The 22557-nt window shown below is 41.5% G+C and overlaps 2 protein-coding genes across 5 annotated transcripts in view; both read left to right on the top strand.

The window, feature by feature from the left end:
• The window catches only part of LOC137233879 (zinc finger protein 665-like), a 69533-nt gene extending 49999 nt beyond the window's left edge, over positions 1 to 19534 (top strand). Inside the window, exon 10 of one of the 3 annotated variants that reach the window (XR_010947591.1) lies at positions 19500 to 19534. Coding sequence is in view for 1 of the 3 variants with exons in the window: in XM_067757391.1 (XP_067613492.1) it covers positions 13518 to 13542 (25 nt within the window). In the remaining 2 variants the exon portion in view is untranslated. Of the gene's footprint in view, positions 1 to 13517; positions 13751 to 19499 lie in introns of those variants that run through there. The other 2 variants (XR_010947592.1, XM_067757391.1) reach the window with 2 other exon arrangements.
• LOC137233881 (zinc finger protein 431-like) overlaps positions 15546 to 22557 on the top strand; it is a 36598-nt gene continuing 29586 nt past the window's right edge. The window contains exons 1-3 of one of the 2 annotated variants that reach the window (XM_067757397.1): positions 15546 to 15863; positions 19644 to 19877; positions 19938 to 20243. In XM_067757397.1, the coding sequence (XP_067613498.1) occupies positions 15631 to 15863; positions 19644 to 19877; positions 19938 to 20243 (773 nt within the window). In that variant the 5' untranslated portion in view covers positions 15546 to 15630. The remainder of the gene's footprint in view (positions 15864 to 19643; positions 19878 to 19937; positions 20244 to 22557) is intronic. The other variant, XM_067757396.1, reaches the window with a different exon arrangement.

The following is a 22557-nucleotide window of genomic DNA, read 5'->3' as shown; positions in this document are numbered from 1 at the left end:
GATGTTTCGTTTCTGAATTGCACCGATGCCTGCCGACCACCCAGATAATTTGCGGTCCACCTTTTAAGACATGGGGGAAGGGTAGACCCTTCCAGGTCTTGCAGTAACGAGCCATGGTTGACCGTATCAAAAGCTTTTGATAGGTCTAACGCTACGAGTACTGTTCTATGGTGGGGATATTGATTCAAACCGCAATTTATCTGGGTGCTAATGACATTTAGCGCGGAGGTAGTGCTATGGAGTTTTCTGAAGCCATGCTGATGAGGGGCTAGCTGCAAATGTGCTTGGAAATAAGGGAGCAAAATGGCTTCAAGCGTCTTTGCCACTGGCGATAGGAGAGATATCGGACGATATGACTCACCTACGTTAGCTGGTTTCCCAGGCTTTAGTAGCGGGACCACCTTGGCCATTTTCCATTTCTCGGGTATGACAAAGGTGGAAAGAGACAGGTTGAAGACATGCGCTAAATATTTGAAACCCTCTTTCCCTAGGTTTTTAAGCATCGGCATGGCTATGCCGTCTGGGCCCACTGCTTTGGATGGTTTAGCGCGACCAATGGCGTCCTCAACCTCTCTAGCGGTGATGGTAATTGGTGACGCGCTGAGTTTGTGTTTATGTGCGTGTCTATTGGCTCTCCGTCTATCTTTGTCGACCGTAGGATGCATTATATATTGTCGGCAGAAAGCGCTCGCGCATTTTTTCGCATCCGACAGCACCTTATCGCCAAAGGCGATGGAAACTTTGTCTTTGTGCTTAGTCGGATTCGATAGGGACTTTACGGTGGACCAAAGTTTACCTACACCGGTAGAGAGGTTACAACCTCTTAGGTGCTCTTCCCATTTCGCCCGCTTGTGTTCGTTCATAAGCAATCTGATGCGTTGGTTTATATCCCTTATTTGGGGGTCGCCTGGATCAAGCTGTCTTATAAGGTCGCGTTCCCTCGCTAAGCTCGCGGCCTCCGCCGGGAAGTGGGGCCGGATTTCGGGAATTCTCCCGGCGGGAATGAAATGTGCCGAGGCGGATTCAATGACCTTACGGAAGGCACGCTCCCCTTGGCGGGCATCAGTCGGGATAGGGAGGGCAGCAAAGCTGCTGTCTGTTGCAGATTTATATTCTTCCCACTTTCCTTTTTTGAAGTTTATGAAAGTGCGTTTTTCGGTGACGATGTAGTCGGTGGTACGCTCGAACGAAATAAGTATGGGCAGGTGGTCGGATGCCAATGTTACCATCGGCTGCCAGTTGACGCAGTTTACGAGTTCTGCGCTCACGATTGAGATATCTGGCGAGCTGTGACAGCTTCCTACCATACGTGTGGGGGCGTCTCCGTTTATTGTGCAGAACTTCGTTTCGTCTATTTGATCCGCCAACATCTCACCCCTACTGTCCGCCCGCAAGTTTGAATGCCATAGGTCGTGATGGGCATTGAAATCGCCTAAGATAATGCGATTGTTGCCAGTGAGTAAGGCCTCGATATTAGGGCGGTATCCACTGGGGCAACAGGTGACAGGAGGGATGTAGATGCTGATGATTTCTAGATTTGCATCGCCTGACCGGACAGATAGGCCTTGACGTTCTAAGACATTGTCCCTGCGGTCGATGCCAGGATCAAATATATAATATTGCACAGAGTGGTGTATAATAAACGCGAGGCCGCCTCCATTTCCGCTCTCGCGGTCTTTCCTGTGGACATTATAACCAGAGCAGGTCTGCAATGCAGATCTTGCTGTGAGTTTAGTCTCTTGAATCGCAGCAATGCGGATGTTGTGCCGCTTCATGAAATCGACTATCTCCGTAATCTTCCCAGTTAGTCCATTACAGTTGAACTGCAGAATTCTGAAGTGCATGAGGGGTAACGCCGCCACTCTAGGGGTAAGTGACGGGTGACTACGCCTAGGTTGTGGAAGGCCAGGACGCAATTGCTGTTGTGGCCTTGGGACTGGGCGCCCTTGGGCAAGCATTGGGGTACCCGGATGGTTTGGGTTTGCGACCTGGCAACATGTCGCTACCTTGTGACCCAAATAATTTACTTCCTTTTTAAACAGCGCACACTTTTTGGGACTTAACTTCAGGCCAGCGCCAGCTATTCTCTGGAAAACTTCCTCGAAGTTCTGAAGATGTTCATCAAAGTTCTTGCCCAATACGATGATGTCGTCCAGGTACACCAAGCATGTTTTCCAATGTAGTCCTTTCAGTACCTGGTCCATGAGTCTCAAAAGTAGCTGGTGCATTACAAAGTCGAAAAGGCATCACTGTAAATTGCCAAAGACCACCACCGACACTGAAGGCTGTTTTCTCTTTATTTTCCTCCTTCACCTCAACTTGCCAGTAGCCGCTTTTCAAGTACAGTGTGGAAAACCATTTCGTACCAGAGAGCGAGTCCAGAGTGTCGTAAATTCTCGGCAATGGGTAGCTATCCTTTTTCGTGACGTCGTTCAACTTGCGATAGTCCACGCAAAACCTCATTTTCCCATCCTTCTTCACAAGTACCACCGGTGAGCTCCATGGACTAGCTGATGGTTCGATGACGCCGCTGTCGCTCATTTCTTGTATGATTTGACTCACAACTTCCCACTTCGCCAGTGGAACACTACGTGGAGGTTGACGGATCGGCCTCGCATCTCCAGTGTCAATTTGATGTTTCACAACGTTGGTGCGGCCTGGTTTGGAACCATTCTGGTCATATATGTTCGCGTACTTTAGGAGCAGTTGTTTTGCCTTACTCTGATAGGCTTCCTCTAGCCCCTGCGTCCATGCCGTGATGTTATTTGAAAGATCATTATTACTAAATGAAACGTATTCCTGGAGCTGTTCACAGTTAATAACTACTTCAGGCTCTTTGCATCTTCCCAAAATAGCTCCTTTGGTCAGTTTGAGTGGTGACTTGAACTCATTGAGTACTCTTACCGGAATACGTCCATCTTTTATTGTCATAGGCAGGGTTTTGCCTGCAAGTATATTCAGTGGTGATGTGTTTGCTGCTTCTACAACCCACAATTTGTTTGTGCCACAATCTCCATCAACCTTTGCCCAGATGACTGCTTCGGATTTTGGTGGTATTTGCTGACTCTCTTCCACCAGCACTCGTTTACTGCTGTAGCCTCTCTCGTAGCCGAAATTAAGTGGCACATCCATGTTCTTATATCGCATTGTCTTGCTTTGCATATCGATCTTGATGTCTTGGTCGATTAAGAAGTCCACTCCAATTATAATTTCATCAACAATCTCTGCCACTATAAAATTGTGTAGTACCGTGACATTCCCAATTGCTACTTCACATGCTACTTCTCCAATTACGTGGGTGTCCTCTCCCGTGGCTATACGTAATCTTGCTCCAAGCAATGGCCTTATCTTCTTGTTGAATAAATCTGATCGAATGATGGAATAGGATGCACCCGTATCTACAGTCAGTAAACGTTCCTTTCCATCCACATGTCCTCCGACAGTAAGATTGTTTGACCTTCTTCCAACTTGTGAGATAGAGATTATGGGGCATGCAATTGAGGGAGCCAGCTGTCGCCCCTTGCTGCTGACTCGCTTTGGTTTAACGATTGATTGGTCTTGGAGGTCTGTTCATCTCCTTCAGCTCTGCGTTTACGACCACCCACATTGCTGGAACTGTTAGGGTTCGTGTTGCAATAACACGCAATGTGCCCTGGCTTTCCGCACTTAAAGCATTTGACTGCATCATTATTCTTCTGCTGCGTACCCTTCAAAGCTTCCAAAATTGTGTCTACCCACTCTGGTCTTTCTACTTCCACACGGTGAGCCGTATATGCTGGTTTACTCAATAGGGAGGCAGTTTCCTGAGTCGATGCATGTGATACCTTTTCAGCAAATGTCAGCTTTGGGTTTGCGTATGTAGCTCGCTTCATTTCCACGTCCCGTATGATATTTATAAAACTGTGGATTTTTACACTCTTGGTGTATTCCACGGGTGCGTCCGCATTTGCGAGATGAGTCAATCTTTCAACATCCGAGGCAAACTCCTGCAAAGTCTCAGCATTCCAGTTGTTCGCTGGCTACGTCTTCTCAAATTGGAGCTTAAATACCTGGAAAGGAACAGAACCATCAAACGTTGGGGATTTTACATTCAGAGTAGACGTTGACGTTATTGGACGGTTCAATTGTAACTCATGAATACGATCTTTTAAAGCATCTATCTCGGCCTCCATTTTATCTTGTCGACCACTGAACCCTTCCTGAAACTGCGTTAGTTTCTCTTCCATACGTGATTCTAGTTGTGCAGAGATCTGTGATGATACCTGTGCTGAAATTTGTGTCGACATTTCTGATATACGTGTCTCTTGTGTTTCAATTTTAGATGTTATTTCTGACGACATTTCTGAGATACGTGTCTCCTGTGATTCAATCTTCGCTGTTATACGGTTCTCCTGCGATTCTAATTGTTTTTCCATCTTGGATGTTATGCGTGTCTCTTGCGATGCCAGTTGAGATGACATTTGCGACATTTCTGAAATGCGTGCATCCTGTGCCTCCATCTTGGATGTTAAACGTGTCTGCTGCGATTCCAGCTGAGATGCCACTGTCGATGTTTGAGCAGTTATTGCAGCCAATATCATGTTCAAGTCTGTGCTCGTAACTGTCTGCGATGTTTCGTTTTTCTCTTCAATTTTTGTTGTTGTCTCAATGAAAGACATACTCTTCCACGTTAATTCCTTCTGCTTCCATTGCCTCTCGTAGTCGTGCCTGAAGTTCGAGTTTAATGCCGGTTGTATTCAATCCACGGCTCTCCAACTCCTTCTTCAGTTGCTGGATCTTCAATTCACTGAACTTTGCCATGTCCTCTTTGTCCTCTGGAATTTATTCAACAATTCCTCTTCTCACACCAATTGTAACGAATTTACTGCAAATCCTCTTATTTGCAACCTTCTGCGAAGTTGCAATCACTAAACTGTTGAATAAATAACTCCAATCTTCAATAATGCAAAAATGGCCTTTATTAAAGTACTTCACAATAACACTTATACTTCGCTTACTGATAGCTTGCTTAACTCAACTGATTGATAGCTTAAATGAAACTAAACTCTCGCGCCTCTACTGTCGCGGCCTTTTATACTTTTTGATTTCTCGTTGCATACTTCTAGGCTTTACCATTCCAGAACTTACTAGTTAGTTATCAGCTACAAAATCAACAGCCACAACTACGTTTATAGCTTCTCATATGTGCGTGAGTAATACTTGCACAAATTATTGCCCTCTCTTGTGAGCACCTCAGATAAGATATATGCACGTGTTTGTGCGTTGCTTCTCCGCTGCGTATACGTACATATGTGTAGGCATAATTATTGATTCGTTTATGTAGATACATAATGATTGATTTATGGATGTATCATGCACTCAGTGCATCATCACTGTTTAGCATCGGCTTAGTGATGACAGTCCCCTTTAGTGTTGCAAATATTCGTAACAATATTTAAGTCTAGCTAGTCGTATTATTGTAAAGTAAGTTTAAAGAAATGAACATTTTTCAACTCTCATTTTATTAAATGATTGAAACTATAAAATCGCCGAAATGTATGTAAAAAATCCCATATTCAGATCTATTCATTTTTGTTTGGCGTGGTATCATTGACAAAAATGTGCATTTTGACAGCGCTCTCTCGAAACAGAGTCGCAAATCCATTCATCTATGATCGCCACAATCAACCAAGATATTGCGTTTATAAATATGAAGGAGCTTCAGACTTGGCAATTGAAGTTTATTTCGCCTTTCCAATTCACATACAAGATTTCGCAAAGCACTGTTTCAAACATTCTCCCTATATACCAAAACTACTTGCTAACATATTGTCACGGATATTAGCATCACTAACTTATCCCATCACTAAGGCGATGCTAAGGCCATGCCAAGCAGTATTTACGTTAATAATCAAATCAAGTATACACATATATAAGGCAGTCCAGAGAGATGTCACACACAGATGCATTTACTTATACGCCTATGTATGCGCGAGAGACTGTAAACTACAAACATTCACATAAATAATTCAATCATTATGTATCTACATAAACGAATAAATAATTGCGTCTACACATATGTACGTATACGAGCAGCGGAGCGGCAATGCACAAACGCATGCATATATCTTATCTGAGTTGTCACAAGAGAGAGCAATAATTTGTGCACGTAGTTGTGGCTGGCGATTTTGTAGCCGAACTAACTTGTAACTTCTGGAAATCGAAGAGCCTAGAAGTATGCAGCGTAAACTATAAAAGCGGGGCAGGCGAGTAAGAAGTAATTCAGTTTGAGTTGAGCAATCAATCAGTTATTGATTAAGCACGCGATCTGGCGGCCAATAGTAGAGTTCAATTTGAGTTATCAATCAAATTGGTTATTAAGCCAGCGAGTAGCAAAGTATAAGTGTCATTGTGAAGTACTTTAATAAAGGCCATTTTTACATTATTCAATATTGGAGTTATTTATTCAACAGTTTAGTGATTCGAACTTAGCAGAGGATTGCAAATAAGAGGATTTGCAAGTAAAATTCGTTACAATATTTTGTGTCGTATTCGATTGTTATATTGCAGTTTTTAATTGCGAAAAATAATAGAAAAGTTACCAACGAGTGTGAAAAATAATTACACTTGCAAAGTGTGGCAGCACTCTTAGCCAAAACAAATGTCAAATTTTTCTTATGCTTTGCTTGCAACAAAATTTTCAAGTTGGCTACTTTTTCAAGTCAGATGGCGCCTGTGTCGTTCAATCTACCGTAATCTCCTTCAAAATACGTGCAATCTACTCATAATGCATAAAATAAAAAATAAATGTATGTAGATTTTAGGCCGAGCTTCTCTTCCAATTTACGTCGTGCTCCTTTTTTAATTTTCCTACAAATTGGCGGGACGGGACCTACTTGTTTTATGCCGACTCCGAACGGCATCTGCGAGGCAGATGAGGTTTCACTGAGAGCTTTTCATGGCAGAAATACACTCGGAGTGCTTGCCAAACACTGCCGACGGGCGACCCCGCTTAGAACAATTTTCTACTAATTGAAAAACCTTATTTCTAAAATTTTGATGTTGTTTTGCCCGGGGTGTGAACCGAGGGCATTCGGTGTGGTAGGCGGAGCACGCTACCATCGCACCACGGTGTTAAACTCATCTATATGAAAAACTGCTTATGTGACGGAGCTATTACTCTACTCTATATTACGAAAGAAAATTCAAGTTGAATATTAAGCAGACATAAACTTACCAGCTTTGGATTATGTAACATTTATAACACCGTATATGCAGTAATAAAGAGAAAAAATTTGCCTATATTCAAGTATTTAGTTATATTTTAACAATTGTTTGTAATATTGATGCAATGTAACTTCTTCCTTCTGTCTATTCTTCCATTCGACTGCCTTCATGTACTGCTTTCCACTCAATTGGATACATAACCTCTATTTTAAGTGCAAGTTTAAACTTCAGTTGAAATTTACTAAAGTTTAACCTTGCCACTTTGTTCGATAACCTAAAATTGTGCCGGTTATATCAACTTTAGCGGCCAAAGTGCCAGGGTTGGATAGAGTTTAACCTTTCGACTTTGTTCTATAACATATAATTTTGCTGCTCATCTCGGCTGAAAGGGCCGAAGTGGCACTGATAAACCGAATCTTGAGCTGCCAAACTATATAGCATGGTTGTTTTATCTCTACAGCAACAACATACATGTCCTCATAGTCAAAATCTGTGTGTTGGTGTTAGGCGAATAGAATGGAGGGTAACGCAAATCTTTGTTAGTCTTGTGTGTTGAGGGAAAAGGTCTTGGCACATTGACATTGTTCATATAGATGCGTTTAGTACAAGCGTATGCATTCCAGTAACATCGCCACAATCAATCAAGATGTTTACCCGCGATCCCCAGCGGCATCTCGGCCACTGGTGAGCAGCGCGGGCAAAATAAGAAAGGAGAGCAAGAAGAGTCGAGTAAGAAACCCGGGAACCATGGAGGGCCCAGTACCACCAATGCGCATCGCGAGGCCGCGGAGAAAACAATGAAACCGGCCGCCGAGGAAAGAGGTATAATATCCAAACGGAGATACCTCTACACCGGTACCTCTACACGCATGAGCGTAAGGGACAACAGCCACCCTAGCACGTCCTGTAGAGGGACGAGTAAATCCAGGCGCTCACCATCGAAGCATGAGTCTGGAAGCAGCCACCAGGCAGCTGCGATAGCTCACAGAAAGGGAACAAAAGTGAGAGGAACCCGGAAGAGTGGAAGCGGCTCAACAGAAGGCATAATTGAAGCAGGCAACCTGCACTACCACCACCGGGCAGACCAGGATCGCTTACCTCTAAATGGCGCCTTGGACTAAGTGGGTCTGGTGTAAAATGGTATCTCCGATACCTCGAGGAGGGCCTGTCGCCCAGGGAGGCAAGATCCAGGGCAGACGGGCACAGGCATAAACCCGCCCACGAGCACGAGAACAGCGACCGCCGAACGAAGAAACAGAGGCGGGCAGCTGGCCAGCATACAGCCACTCCCGCTGAAAAGCGTAGGATCAGGCAGATTACGCCAGAGTAAACTCCTAGTTCCAAGAGGAAACGGGCCTATGCTCCGCAGAACACTGCAACCATGCGCAGGGAGAATTTGGCCGGGGCGACTGGAAAACCCACTGCAGCAGCACCAAGACAGCAGAGCTACTCGGGCGCCCTCAGGGGTACAAGAGTGTAGGGTGGATAGGGCAAATCAGATAATGATATATAGCAGATGGGCAGTGGAATCCTTTGAGAAATACAAATCTCCGGGGGTGGATGGCATCTACCCGCGCTAATGCAGCTAGGGACACAGATTATTCCACATCTTGCCAGGATCATGAGGGCTAGCCTGGCCTGGGATACATATCCATGATGTGGAGAAGAGCAAAAGTAGGTAAAAAGTACTATTCGAAAGCAAAGTCCTTCAGACCAATAAGTCTAACCTCCTTTGTCTTGAAGGCAATGGAAAAGATAATAGACCAAGAAATCAGATCGACCGCCCTCAAGAGCTGGCCTCTACATCATAGCCAGCATGCCTACAGAGCGGGTAGGTCCACGGACACAGCTCTGTACCAATTAATATCTGAAATACAGAGCGCGTTCGAAACAGAGGAAATAGTGCTTTGCGCTTTCCTTGATATCGAGGGTGCCTTTGACAACACATCTCATGAAAGCGTAAACATAGCACTGCAGAGAAGAGAAATTCAGATGCCTATCCAGAGATAGATTGGCAATCTACTCCGTACAAGAATCGCTGAAACGCAAATACGCAACAGCACAGTTAAGGTTAATACCACGAAGGGGAGCCCCAAGGAGGTGTCCTGTCACCCCTTCTGTGGAGCCTAGTAGTGGATGAACTCCTGCAAGAGCTATCAAACAGTGGCATAAGATAACAACGATATGCTGACGATATTGAGAGCACGCTCTGTGACATAATACAAAGAGAATTGAACATTACAAGGGGATGGTGCACCAGTGTGGGGCTTAATATCAACCCATATAAGACAACCATCATCGCCTTCACTAGAAGAAGGGTCCTACCAGCCCTGAGAGCACTAACAATAGATGGTGTGGCACTAGATAATGGAACCGCTGTGAAATACTTGGGGGTCCATCATGGTATGCAAACGCCTAACAGGGAAATCATGGGGCTGTAGCCCACATGTGCTAAGATGGATATATACCATGATAGTAAAAGCTATGATAACATATGGCTCGATAGCCTGGTCATCGAGAACAACTCGGGCGACGACGAGGCAAGCACTGACAAAACTTCAGCGACTGGCATGCGTGTGCATCACGAGACCTGTGCGCACATGAGCTACAACAGCGGTGGAAGCTATCTTCGATCTAACCCCGCTGCATATATCGATAGAGCAGTCAGCCAAGCGAACGCTCCTGAATATCGTAAAGGAGGGCTCCGGCAAAGGTAAAGTCATATCGTCCCTTAACATGGAGGAATTGAGAGAGAAGATCCCAATCTCTCAACTTCCGAGGGATGATATCCTCAGGCAGATAGTCTTTGGGAAAAGGTATAAAGTAGAACTGGGAGACAAGTGTACATGGGAGGAAAGTAGAATTGAAAGCATTCAGCAGCTAAATAGAATAGTATGGTATACCGATAGCTCGGAGACACCAGAGGCGATTGGAGCTGGAGTCGTTGGACCCAGAGCCAAGATATCAACACCCCTTGGAGCATACCCGAGCATTTTTAAGCGGAAATATTCGTCATAATCCAGTGCGCTGACCTGAACATTCAGCGCGAATACTCCAATGAAACACTTGCCATACTCAGTGACACTCAGGCCGCCCTCAAGGCAATCTCAGCGTTTGAAATAAAATCAGCACTGGTCCTTGAGTGCGTTGAAAAGCTAAATCAACTAGGCGCAAACAACCAACTACTGCTGGCCTGGGTTCCTGGCCACAGGTGAGTTGAGAGTAACGAGCAGGCGGACAGCCTGGCCAGAGAGGCTGCAACGACACGACCTATTGGTCCCGAGCCGTTCCTGCCAGCAGGCCCGCAGGAAATTAGGGGGCATCTTTTAGTAGAAGAAAGGGAAAATAAGGAAGAAAACTGGCGCAATATGCCAGGCCGGCGACAATCTAAGTTACTGATAGGGGGTTACAGCACAACTCGATATAGGGCATTAATAGGTCTCTCGAAAGATAACCTAAGAATCCTAACGGCTATTCTTACAGGACACTGTAAACTGAACAGTCACATGCAAAAGCTGGGTATAATATCGAACAACACATGTCGGTTTTGTGATCGATCGGCGGAGACGGCGGACCATATCCTCCTGGAGTGTGACGCAATCTTAAGACGTGGGGCCCCTCACTAGGGTAGGCACCTTGTCGTTGGTGTGAGGGCTTAGCCGATCCCCATAGCGCCCGACTATGAGGCGGAACTCTTTAGGACTGACATCTACGCCGTTTCGCCTCATAGGAGGGCGCGGGATGTCGGTGACCAAGAACTGCCAACCCCCCTAATCCAGGGTGTTATGCGGACCGTGCCTATTGGACGATTTGCAGCCAGGGGATAAATTCGGCTGTATTCGAACGGAGCCTTCCCGATACCGGGCCACCTCGGGAAATATTGATGCCTTACCACAGCAAGGGGCACTGCTGTGGCTGACGGTTCTTTCCCCGTATATAATACTGGACCGCTGAGCCCACCTTGTCGGGCAGATGGTCGTACCACCAAGATGAACGACTCATAACCAAATTGTAATAAGGAGGATGATAAGAGGAGGACTGAGTCGCAAGCCAAGGACGACGAATACGCATTAAGCGTTGCGTCGGACTCGGGGAGCGAGAGTAGTGCTCATTCAATGAACTCCGTGTTGGAAAAGCACACAAATGAAAACGGAGTAGAAGAGTGGAGAAGAGTACGGAGCAGAGGAAGTAAAAGAGCTCTCTCGCAGTACCGTACAGCACTAAGAATTGTCCACCGCCTGGGAGCAGTGGTCGACCCAACAGAAGTGGAGATCGAGCGCTTGGAATGGGCCCATGAGACGGTAGAAGTAGGTCGAAGGCAGTTCAAAAGGTTTGGTGTTAGAAACCATCGTTTCTGCAACCGGTACGAGGAGGCAGAAGCGTCAAATGGCAGAATGAAGAGGCAACGTTCGGCGGAACGCGACAAGCCTGCTTTCAAGAGGGAGAAAAGACCCAGTCCCAGATCCGCGAGGCAGGGCAGTCGCATAGACAAGACAAGTAGGCGCAAAGCTGTAAGACAGAGGGGCCCAATAGCGAGGTAGCAACTACCTCGAAAGCCGCGAGTCAGAGGGAAGTTCCAACTACAGAAGTAGGAGATAAGCCAAAGGGAGATAACGTTAAGACTCCGGCTTTCTCGTAGATGCTAAAGGGAATTAAAGCTAAGACTCCGGCTTTCTCGGGGGTGCCAAAGGGAGTTAACACTAAGACTCCGACTTTTCCCGAGAATATGAGTGATGTGGCACAGCAATCACTGACTGTGGCGCTGGTTGATCGTAGCAGTCCTTTCGTACAGATGACTACTGAAAGGTGGAGATCTGTAGAAAGGGAACGTATTAGCATAATGCTTAAGATGTTGCGAGAACAACCAACTAAGCCCCTTCAAATCTTTGATTCGGGAGGATGGCGTGAAGATAATAGCGTGCGACAACATCGCGAGCTTGCAGTGGCTGGAGCAAGTGGTTCCAAACCTCCAAAGGCAAGGCAAGAACGCGCGGTTTGGGGTGGTGGATAAAGCGCAAATCCCCACGGTACCAAAATTTAAGTTATGGATACCATGCGTGATGTAGTCGGAGGATACACTGCGACTTTTGCAGAATCAGAATCCGAACATACCGACACAGGATTGGAAGGTACTCTCGGCCTACGGAGGAATGTCAGTTCTACATCTTCCAAATAAACAAGCAGGCGGAGGATATATTGTACACGCAGCTTGGAAAAATGTCCTTTGATACAGGCAAAATTTATATGCGACTCAGAAAAAGAAGTCCCGAGCATAAGAATCCTAACTCGCTGGAATCATGGAATCAACTAACTAATTATTTTTGAAGTATTTACAATTTTTCTTGAACAAAAGTTTATACGATAAAAAAAATTTATATTCAAATTTATAAAGTACAAAATTAACAAGTAAAATTTAAGAATAATATAAACCCTACATATACTCCCCCTCCAGTGAAACGAATATATAGTTGTTTTTAATTTTAATGTTAATTTATATTGTGTATTGATTACTATAAGTTTTGTGTAAGTGTTGTAATTAAAAATAATTATAGTTTTTTGTTGTATATATTATATAAAATTTAGAAATGTATTTTTGTGTTAATTGCGGCCAAAATTTATGTTGGTATTGATGTAAGTATCCAATTTTTTGATGATTCGATGTACTTGATATCTTAGATTTTGTTATTATTTATTGTATTAACATTTTATGTATATTATTAGGTTGTGTTACTGCTATAATATTTTGTCGAGGTTAAAAATCTCTTCATAGCTGTTTGTGAAAATATTGTAAATTATAATGATGCGTTTGAAGAACCTAGAATGAGGGTGAATGATAGTAGATGGGAACTTTGTGTGCACAATCATTCAAAAATTAAAAACTTGTATTATGCGGAATATATGTTCAATATATAATTGTACTCTGCATAATGTATGTCCAAGTTGTTGATAAAGAATGAAAAGTTGATTCCTTTATTTTTTTGAGGGTGATATGAAATTTTTATTGATTCGTGTTATGTTAATAAGTATATTCTTGAGTTTTGTTGTTAAAATTTATCTTAAGAAATCTTTAGAGATTTTTTAAAATTGTAGAAATATGTTTGATTTCTGAAGTTTAAAGTTATTTCTTTGTTCTGTAGTGGTCTGTGGTTATTGTTTTATTTCGAATTTGTATGTCCAATTTTTTTTTTTTTTTTTTAAATTTCGTATATAAACTATAGATAGTAAAAACTGGAGAAGAAGTTTACACAACTAAAAAATACTTAATATTACTGTAGTTTTGAAAAAATTTAATAACATTTTTATATTTTTAGTGATGCCATCAATAATGCGTATTGAAATAAGATAACTTTTGATGTCTTGCTTGTATAATAATGGTTTAACAAAAAAATTAGAAAAGGTACTTTTTTTAAAGCAAACAAAATTTTTGAAATCGTGTTATTTTAGTTTTTAAATTAATAATTGTTTAGAGAATGAAAATATTGTTGAAAATTAAGTCTTTAAAAAAATAAATTATTTAATTTAAAAATATAAAAGATATAATCTGGTATCAAAAAGTTTCATAAATTTTGTTTTATTTGCCGGATTACTGTAGAGTTTTCCAAGCGGAAATAGTAGCCGTAACCAAAGCAGTAGAAACCCTGGAAGAAAATAGCCCAAGCTGTAATCGTGTTAACTTTTATATTGACAGTTAAACAGTAATTAAGGCGATAATCTCGCATACCACAGCATCTCAATGCGTGTTAGAGTGTAAACAGTCCCTGGAGAGAATCGGGACAGGGAGAAGCATACATCTATATTGGGTCCCAGGGCATATGGGAATAGATGGGAATGAAAAAGCGGATGAATTAGCTAAAAAGAGCGCATCCCTTGAAGCTTGCTCCGTAGACGTCCCAATTAGGCTGGGCGAAATTAAGCGAAGGCGAGAGGTGCACATGATCGACCAAGCAGGGAAGGCGTGGGTTCAAGCGCGGGGCTGTAAAGTGTCGAAGTTTATGTGCAGGTCTTACAACCTTAGACTAACAAAGTTGCTTCTATCATTAAAAAGAGAGGACTGTAGACTCATGACGGGTATTCTGACTGGACACTGCCTTCTGGGGTCACATGCCTTTAAATTATGCTTAGTCAGTGATAGCAGATGTAGGAAGTGCGGGATGGAGGAGGAAACGATCGAGCACGTTCTGTGCCTTTGCCCTGCGCTTGCCCGGCTAAGGATCCAGCTATTAGGAGTGATACAGCTGTCAGATCTAGAAGCAGCAAGTGGCTTAAATCCTAGGAAGCTTCTAGTATTTGCCAATAGGACGGAGTTGTTTTATAACATAGGTCCTGGTTCTTGATAGGGGTTTTCAGCTTGGTCGTTAAAACAAGCTTCTGGTAACACTACGGACTAATTCAGTCTATGTGACGTCCTCATGGACCGGCCAGTTCAACCTAACCTAAAACGTAGGGTTTTGTTTATGGGCTCACCATGATTCTCACATCAAATCCCTCATGCCAGGTCAACTGCTAGGGTTCATCACAGATGTCGGCTTGGATGAGGTGCTGTGAAGTAGCTGAGGGCACAATAGACCAGTGGTCGCAGTGCGATCCTCAATTAATTATCTGTATATCTAACCAAGATGTTGCGTTTATAAATATGAAGGAACTTCAGACTAGGCAATTGAAGTTTATTTCGCCTTGCCCATTCACATACAAAACTTCGCGAAGCACTGTTTTAAATATTCTCCCTATAAAACAAAAATACTTGCTAACATATTTTGTGTCGTATTCATTTGTTATATTGCAGTTTCTAATTGTGAAAAATGTTAGGAAAGTTACCAATGAATGGGAAAAATAATTACAATTGTAAAGTGTGTCAGCACCCTTAATCAAAGCAAATGTCAAATTATTCTTATGGTTTGCAATGCAAACAAAATTTGAGACTTGGCTACTTTTTCATATCAGATGGCGTCAGTGTCGCTCCAACTGTCGTTCTCACGTCACACGTTATGAATAAACTTGTGTTAAACTCATCTATATGATAAACTGCTTATGTGTCGGGGCTTAAAACAATGCGCTAATAGAACAACTTAAAAAAGTGATGTGAACTACCTTTTTATAAAAAATTGGCCCCGAGACAGTAAATAATTGCTCAAGTGTTGATTACATTTTACATTATCTATCTCCTTTTGACAATCCCTACGTCAGGGCAATGAAAAATATGATATCAACTGATGAAATGAGCCAGCCATATAACTGAGCCATGACTTTGTAGTCAACAGTTTCCCATGAAGGAAAAGTGCGGTAATAAGTTTCGATACAATTACTCCTTTCCGATACCTAATCGGTACTTGCTGCACAAGTATCGAGTACATACTTTCTTGGTATCGGATCAAATGTATCGATACCTACTTGTATTAGCTGTAACGGTGCATCCCTAAGTAAACAATGGATAACACAGAAATACAAGCAGGTGCTGCTGAACATTTACGAAACATGCACAAGTTTTTGGAAGATTGTAAAAATACGCAAGACGAGTTAACCGAATTTATCAAAAACGAGCCAATTGAAGATGACCAACCCACCATTGAAAATAACGATCATGGCACAATGTATCCAACAATCTATATCAAAAAAGATGAAATGTCTATAGAACCCGAGGTGCTACAAATGAGTATAAGGTAGATATGATTTGGATTATCTTGCCTATTTATCAATTCATAGATATAAATTAGAGTAATACTATACGGTAGCATGACACTGCTATCCAAAAATATCGTGAAAGTTGTGAAGACACGTATTGACCTCGACAACAATAATCCGGCGGAGATCAAATAATGTGGGTCTGTCAAGAGATATTTGCAAAAGAAATTGAAAATTTTCATGTGGTTGTTGTAATTTTGTTGTATCCACAAAAAAAAATTGGGTAATAGTCTAGTTGAGGGGTCGACTGCTAATACGCTACCAAAAATATCGAGAGATGTGTCAAACGACGTGGCTTGACATCAGTATTAATAATCCTAAGGCGGAAAATAAAAATTTTAACGCGTTCTAAAGATATTAACGAAAAACCGAAAAAGACTCGCGGGTAGCTCCGAAACCGGGAGTCGGATCCATAGTATTTTTGCGCAGAACACCTTTCTGCGTTGGCGGCCTTCGGCCGCGCTTATAAAAAATAACACTGGGCTACGCCATGCCAAGTCCGGGTGTGTGGTATAACCGTGGCTACCGCCACGGTGATGCACAATTTTTTTTGGGGGTACTCACAACAACAACCACATGCAAATCGCCAACTTCAACTGCTTATATCTCCGGATGTAGATACAATTTTTCTTTTCCGCCATCGGATTATTGGTCTCGAGATTAATACGCGTCTTTTGACACCTCTCTCGATATTTTTGGTAGCGTATTAGCAGTCGACCCCTCAACTAGACTATTACCAAAAATTGTAACCATAAGTGTTTTGCGCAGATATAGTTTTCGAATCCAAGCCTTTGTTGCGCCCACCCAGGGTCATTTTTTATAAGCGCGGCCCAAGGCCGCCAATGCAGAAAGGTGTTCTGCGCAAAAATACTATGGATCCCACCCCCGTCTCGGAGCACTCCGGGGTAATTTTGTTTCGGGTTTTCGTTAATTTTTTTTGATAAATTTCTCTTTTCCGCTTTCGGATTATTGTTGTCGAGGTCTTAATAAAAAAAATGTTAAATATCAATTGAAAGTGAGAGAAACACTTTAAAACCTTAGAATAGCTAAACGTATATAATCATTTTTGAGGAAAAGCTAAAAGCCCTCGGACGACCAAATTTTAGACCCCAGCGGGTTAGGGGACAGAATATACCCGCGGTAGGTATGCCTGTTGTAAGAGGCGATTAAAATACCAGATTCAAGGGGCTGTGTAGCGCAACCCTTTCAGGTTGCCAGAGCAATATATAGCTTCTCCAAAACCACCTATCCGCGGCGAAACCTGTTTCACGAACAGACGAGGCTCTGGCGACCCCAAGCTCCTCATGGAACTTGGGGGTGGGGAGGGAGGCATGGCCTAAAAGTTTAATGTGGACATATAAATCGTTCCCTATATGGTCGGGCTAGCACCTTAATGGTGCTGTGTTACCGGAGCGTACCGGATCTGTATGCGGCAAAGGACCATCACATCGATAACACCCCCAAAGCCTTCGGCGAGAAACCTTATCGCTACAAGAACAATAACAACAACGAAAAATTTAGTTTTGGCATCTAGAAAGATCTCTCTACCAACTCTGATTTAAATTTATCATCACTGACGAAAAATTATTACTCCAAAATATGTTATGTTTTGGTTTTATTGGTCTGTAAATAATTAATAATTATATTAATTTGTTGTCTTCAAGACCAACTTTATTATTATTACATTTTTGTAAAATGTATATTTTACAAGTTATATTACAACAACTATATTATATTACAACAACTAAGGCATGACGTAGCTGAATGCGTTTGTAACCATTTCAACTATCGTAGGAGTGCGGGTTCGATTCCCACTCCCGGGAGAAAAGGCTTTGAAGAGATTTACAAGATATAATCGAAACAGCTGTCGCCTTGTCCGTCCTGATGTCACGTTGTTTAATTTTTTCCCAAATTATTAAATAAATTATAAAATTAAAAATTGCTTGAAATAAATGTTTTAATACATTTAAAGCAATACGGACAATCCCCGGTTAACTCATATAAACAGACAACATTTGGTTCATTCGTTGTAGTTCTATAAATAGAACAAAAACAGCAAAAATACCAAGTTTCTCTGAAAACCGCCTTACAAACATGCATAACTTCAACACATTACTACATACGAAGTATGTGATGTGTAGAAGATAATATATGCGAAAGAAGGCAATTGGGAAAAACTTTACAACAACTAAGGCATGACGTAGCTGAATGCGTTTGTAACCATTTCAACTATCGTAGGAGTGCGGGTTCGACTCCCACTCCCGGGAGAAAAGGCTTTGAAGAGATTTACAAGGTATAATCGAAACAGCTTTCGCCTTGTCGGTCGTGATGTCACGTTGTTTAAAATTTTCCCAAATTATTAAATAAATTATAAAATTAAAAATTGCTTGAAATAAATGTTTTAATACATTTAAAGCAATACGGACAATCCCCGGCTAACTCATATAAACAGACAACATTTGGTAAATTCGTTTTAGTTCTATAAATAGAACAAAAACAGCAACAATACCAAGTTTCTCTGAAAACCGCCTTACAAACATGCATAACTTCAACACATAACTACATACAAAGTATGTGATGTGTAGAAGATAATATATGCGAAAGAAGGCAATTGGGAAAAACTTTACAACAACTAAGGCATGACGTAGCTGAATGTGTTTGTAACCATTTCAACTATCGTAGGAGTGCGGGTTCGACTCCCACTCCTGGGAGAAAAGGATTTGAAGAGATTTACAAGGTATAATCGAAACAGATGTCGCCTTGTCCGTCCTGATGTCACGTTGTTTAAATTTTTCCCAAATTATTAAATAAATTATAAAATTAAAAATTGCTTGAAATAAATGTTTTAATACATTTAAAGCAATACGGGCAATCCCCGGTTAACTCATATAAACAGACAACATTTGGTTAATTCGTTGTAGTTCCATAAATAGAACAAAAACAGCAACAATACCAAGTTTCTCTGAAAGCCGCCTTACAAACGTGCGTAACTTCAATACATAACTACATACGAAGTATGGATTTTTGTTGCAGCCCATATGGTTTTCCTTCAAGCTCTTTTGTTAGGATTCCAGGGTGCTTTTTCCGTAGACTGAAAGTATATAATTTCATTTACTCGTTTTCTATGTATAATTATTTAACATAATATAACTTGTAAAATATACATTTTACAAAAATAATAAAGTTGGTCTTGAATATAACAAATTAATACTCCAAAATATTATATAAAGCTATTTTCTCCATAGATTTTATAGAGAGGTCTTGTCACTCTGATTAGCAGGTTATATTCCTACACATGATTTATCTCCAGTGTAGTTTTTTCTTATAAACATAACCGGGTCACCTGATGACCTTGCCTACGTGAATACCGCATTCGTATACAGAGATATTGGTTTTCGTATGGCGTTCATTAAATTGGGATTTTCATTTTGTAGAAAGTAGTTAGCCACTTTCACCGCCAAGGCGTCGGTGTCGACTGCTCATAGGAATGATGTCACCCTTTCTTGGCTGTCGTTTTAAACAAGGCCGTTCTCAGCAAACTTTTCATAAACACCCTACCTCAGAACGCCTTTCTTCAGAATCTTTTTCACAGTCGCCTCATCTCAAAATTTTAGGCAGACAGCTTCGAAGGTAGACATAGCCAAGGTAGAGCGATTTCAAACTGGCGTGCAAGATAGGGTAATATTCCACTAGCCGTCGATAAATATTTAAGTAATTATAATTTTTTTTATATTCTTTTATTTTGTTTATATACGTAGCAACCTAAAAATGCGTCGTCGCAGTCACGATGGCGATAAGGATTACAAATGTTCAGCTTGTTCGAGAAAATTTCCTTGTAAACAAACTATGTTAGCACACAAAAAAAATCATGAAAGGTTTAAACGATTACCCTGTGAAATTTGTGGAAAGAGTTTCTACAAATACGATTTAAAAGCACATAAACGAATTCATAATAACGAAAAAATCTACAAGTGTGACTTTTGTGAAAAGTGGTAAGTTCTCATAAAGATCTAAATGTATTTCAACTTTTCATTTTGCCAATATTTAAACAGCTTTATTCAAGCCTCATATCTACGCAGTCATATGATTTCTCACTCGGATGAAAAACCATTTAAATGCAAATACTGTGAACGCACTTATGCTTTGAAAAATCGACTGACAACTCATTTACGTAATCACCTGGGAGACAATGTTTATAGATGTGAGTTGTGCCCGTCATCTTTTTCTTTAATTTCGGAGCTACGTTTACACCAAACTACGCATGACGATGAAGATTCAGAAACACGTGAGCGAAATATGAAAGCCTTAAGGGAGGAAGAGGCTAAAATAGAGCAACATTTGGCGACGAAAGGTCCAATGTAAGAATATAACATAGCATTCTCAGTATCTGTAACCATAAGTAAAACTGTAGAGCTTTGCTAAGCTCCTGAGTGAAAATTGATGTTCTTGTTGTTGTAGCAGTGCTTCGCCACATCCAATAGGTCTGACCAATCACAAATTGTCATCAATGTCATCTTACGGGATTCCGAGGAAACTTGCTGTTTCAACAGGGGTGGACCATAATGAGAGAAGTGTTATAGGCGTTGGTTCCACATTACAATTGAAGAGATGGTTGGTGTAATGTGGGGACACGTTGCAAGCAGGGTGTACATTTTGTATGTCGGGGTTGATTCTGGATAGGTAAGAGTTTAACCTGTAACAGTATCCAGATCGAAGTTGGGCTAGAGTGACTCGCGTTTCCCTAGGGAGTGTGCGTTCCTCTTCCGCAAGTTTAGGGTATTGCTCTTTGAGTACTGGATTAACCAGGCAATTCTTGACATAGAGGTCCGACGCCTGTTTATGGAGTTCACCAAGGACCTGCTTATGGTTTTTGGCTTCATACGGCTGTGTTCTCAGGTGCCGTATTTCCTCATAGTGCTTACGGAGGTGACTCCTTAAGCCCCTGGGCTTAATTAATTAATAAAATAAATAATAAAAAAAAATGAAAATTGATCTGGCTTGCTGTCGCCGTTCGGAGTCAGCATAAAACATGTAGGTCCTTTCCCGCCAATTTTTAGAAAAATTTAAAAAGGAATACTACGCAAATCTAATCCAAACGAAACTAATTTTTTTATACAGAATCCTTGTTTCAGCATAAAGCGGTGTATTAAATTTTAAGGCAATATCTCAATTGGATCAAACTTTAGCGAAGTAAGTAGTAGTTTGAAAAACTAAAAAACTACGCTTTTATATATAGCTAACCGTACTAAAAATTAGAAAAGAATTTTTAATCACAAAGGTTTTATGTTACATTAGTAGAAGGGGAAATAAGTTACCATAAATAATTTAATCAAAATAAAATTAGCTATTATAAAATTTAAGTAATTAACAGAATAATCAAATCCAGAGTAAAAGCGTGTAATATAAAATATTGCAATTATTCTGCTATTGCAACTACTTATTATGAGAATAAAGTAAAATAAACCCCGCGCTTTTTACTCTGTATTTGAGTATTCTGTTAACAACTTAAATTTTTTATACTTACTTACTTACTTAATTGGCGCTTAACCGTCTAAACGGTTATGGCCGTCCAACAAGGCGCGCCAGTCGCTCCTTCGCTCCGCCAAGCGGCGCCAATTGGTCACACCAAGGGAGTTTAAATCGTTTTCCACCTGGTCCTTCCAACGGAGTGGGGGCAATTTTTTATAGGTAATATTATTTTGGGTAAATTTTTTATGGTAACTTATTCCACCTTCTACTAATGTAATTTGTGCTTAAAAATTATTTTCAAATTTTTAGTTCGGTTAGCTATAAAAGCATGTTTTTTTGGTTCTTTTGAAACTACTTTTTATTTTTAATTTTTTAGTTCTATGTATTTTGTTTGCAGATTTCCGGTACGACGCACGTTCCGACGTCGCACGGTGGGGTATTTGATCAATCTAGCTGGCCAAAAGTCGATTTTTCAAAATATTCCAATTTTTTTTTAATATACTCCGTGGCGTTTCTTCTGAACAAATCCAGGGCCAACACACGCAAACTGATAGCAGTCTGCACCGGTCATTGGGCAGTAGGTACGCATGTGGAAAAGATGGGCATTTCGTATAACGACTACTGCAGAAGCTGCAAAGATCGAAATGCCAGGGAGATAGTAGAACACTTTATGTGTAAATTCCCGGCTCTATCTAGAGCCCGACTAAGGTTCCTTGGAACCCCGTTTCTAGAAGCCCTCAGAGGTTTACCTGTGATAGCAATCCCGAATATCCTTAATTTTATCAACAACTCTGGCTGGCTTTAGCACATTGACCGTAACATTCCGTAGGTTTTAGACGAGTTACATGGCTGTTACAAAACGGCTTAAATAACTACTTGGGCGACCAGGGTCTCAGCCATTTCACCCACCTACCATGGCGTTCCTAGATGTCCACTGAATAGTATACATACACCAAAACCCATTTGTAACGTCAACGGAGCTAACAGCGCACATCTAAAGTTGTATAAAAATTGTGTCCAGTTCGATGTATTTTTGGATTAAGTAGCAATATACCCTGGCGGCCACCGTGGTGTGATGGTAGCGTGCTCCGCCTACCACACCGAATGCCCAGGGTTCGCACCCCGGGCAAAGCAACATCAAATTTTTAGAAATAAGGTTTTTCAATTAGAAGAAATTTTTTCTAAGCCGGGTCGCCCCTCGGC

The sequence above is a fragment of the Eurosta solidaginis genome, chromosome 5 (genome assembly GCF_040869045.1).
Source record: "Eurosta solidaginis isolate ZX-2024a chromosome 5, ASM4086904v1, whole genome shotgun sequence".
Lineage (NCBI taxonomy): Eukaryota > Metazoa > Arthropoda > Insecta > Diptera > Tephritidae > Eurosta > Eurosta solidaginis.
The sequence above is the reverse complement of the archived record's forward strand: the minus strand, read 5'-3'. Positions and strand labels throughout refer to the sequence as shown.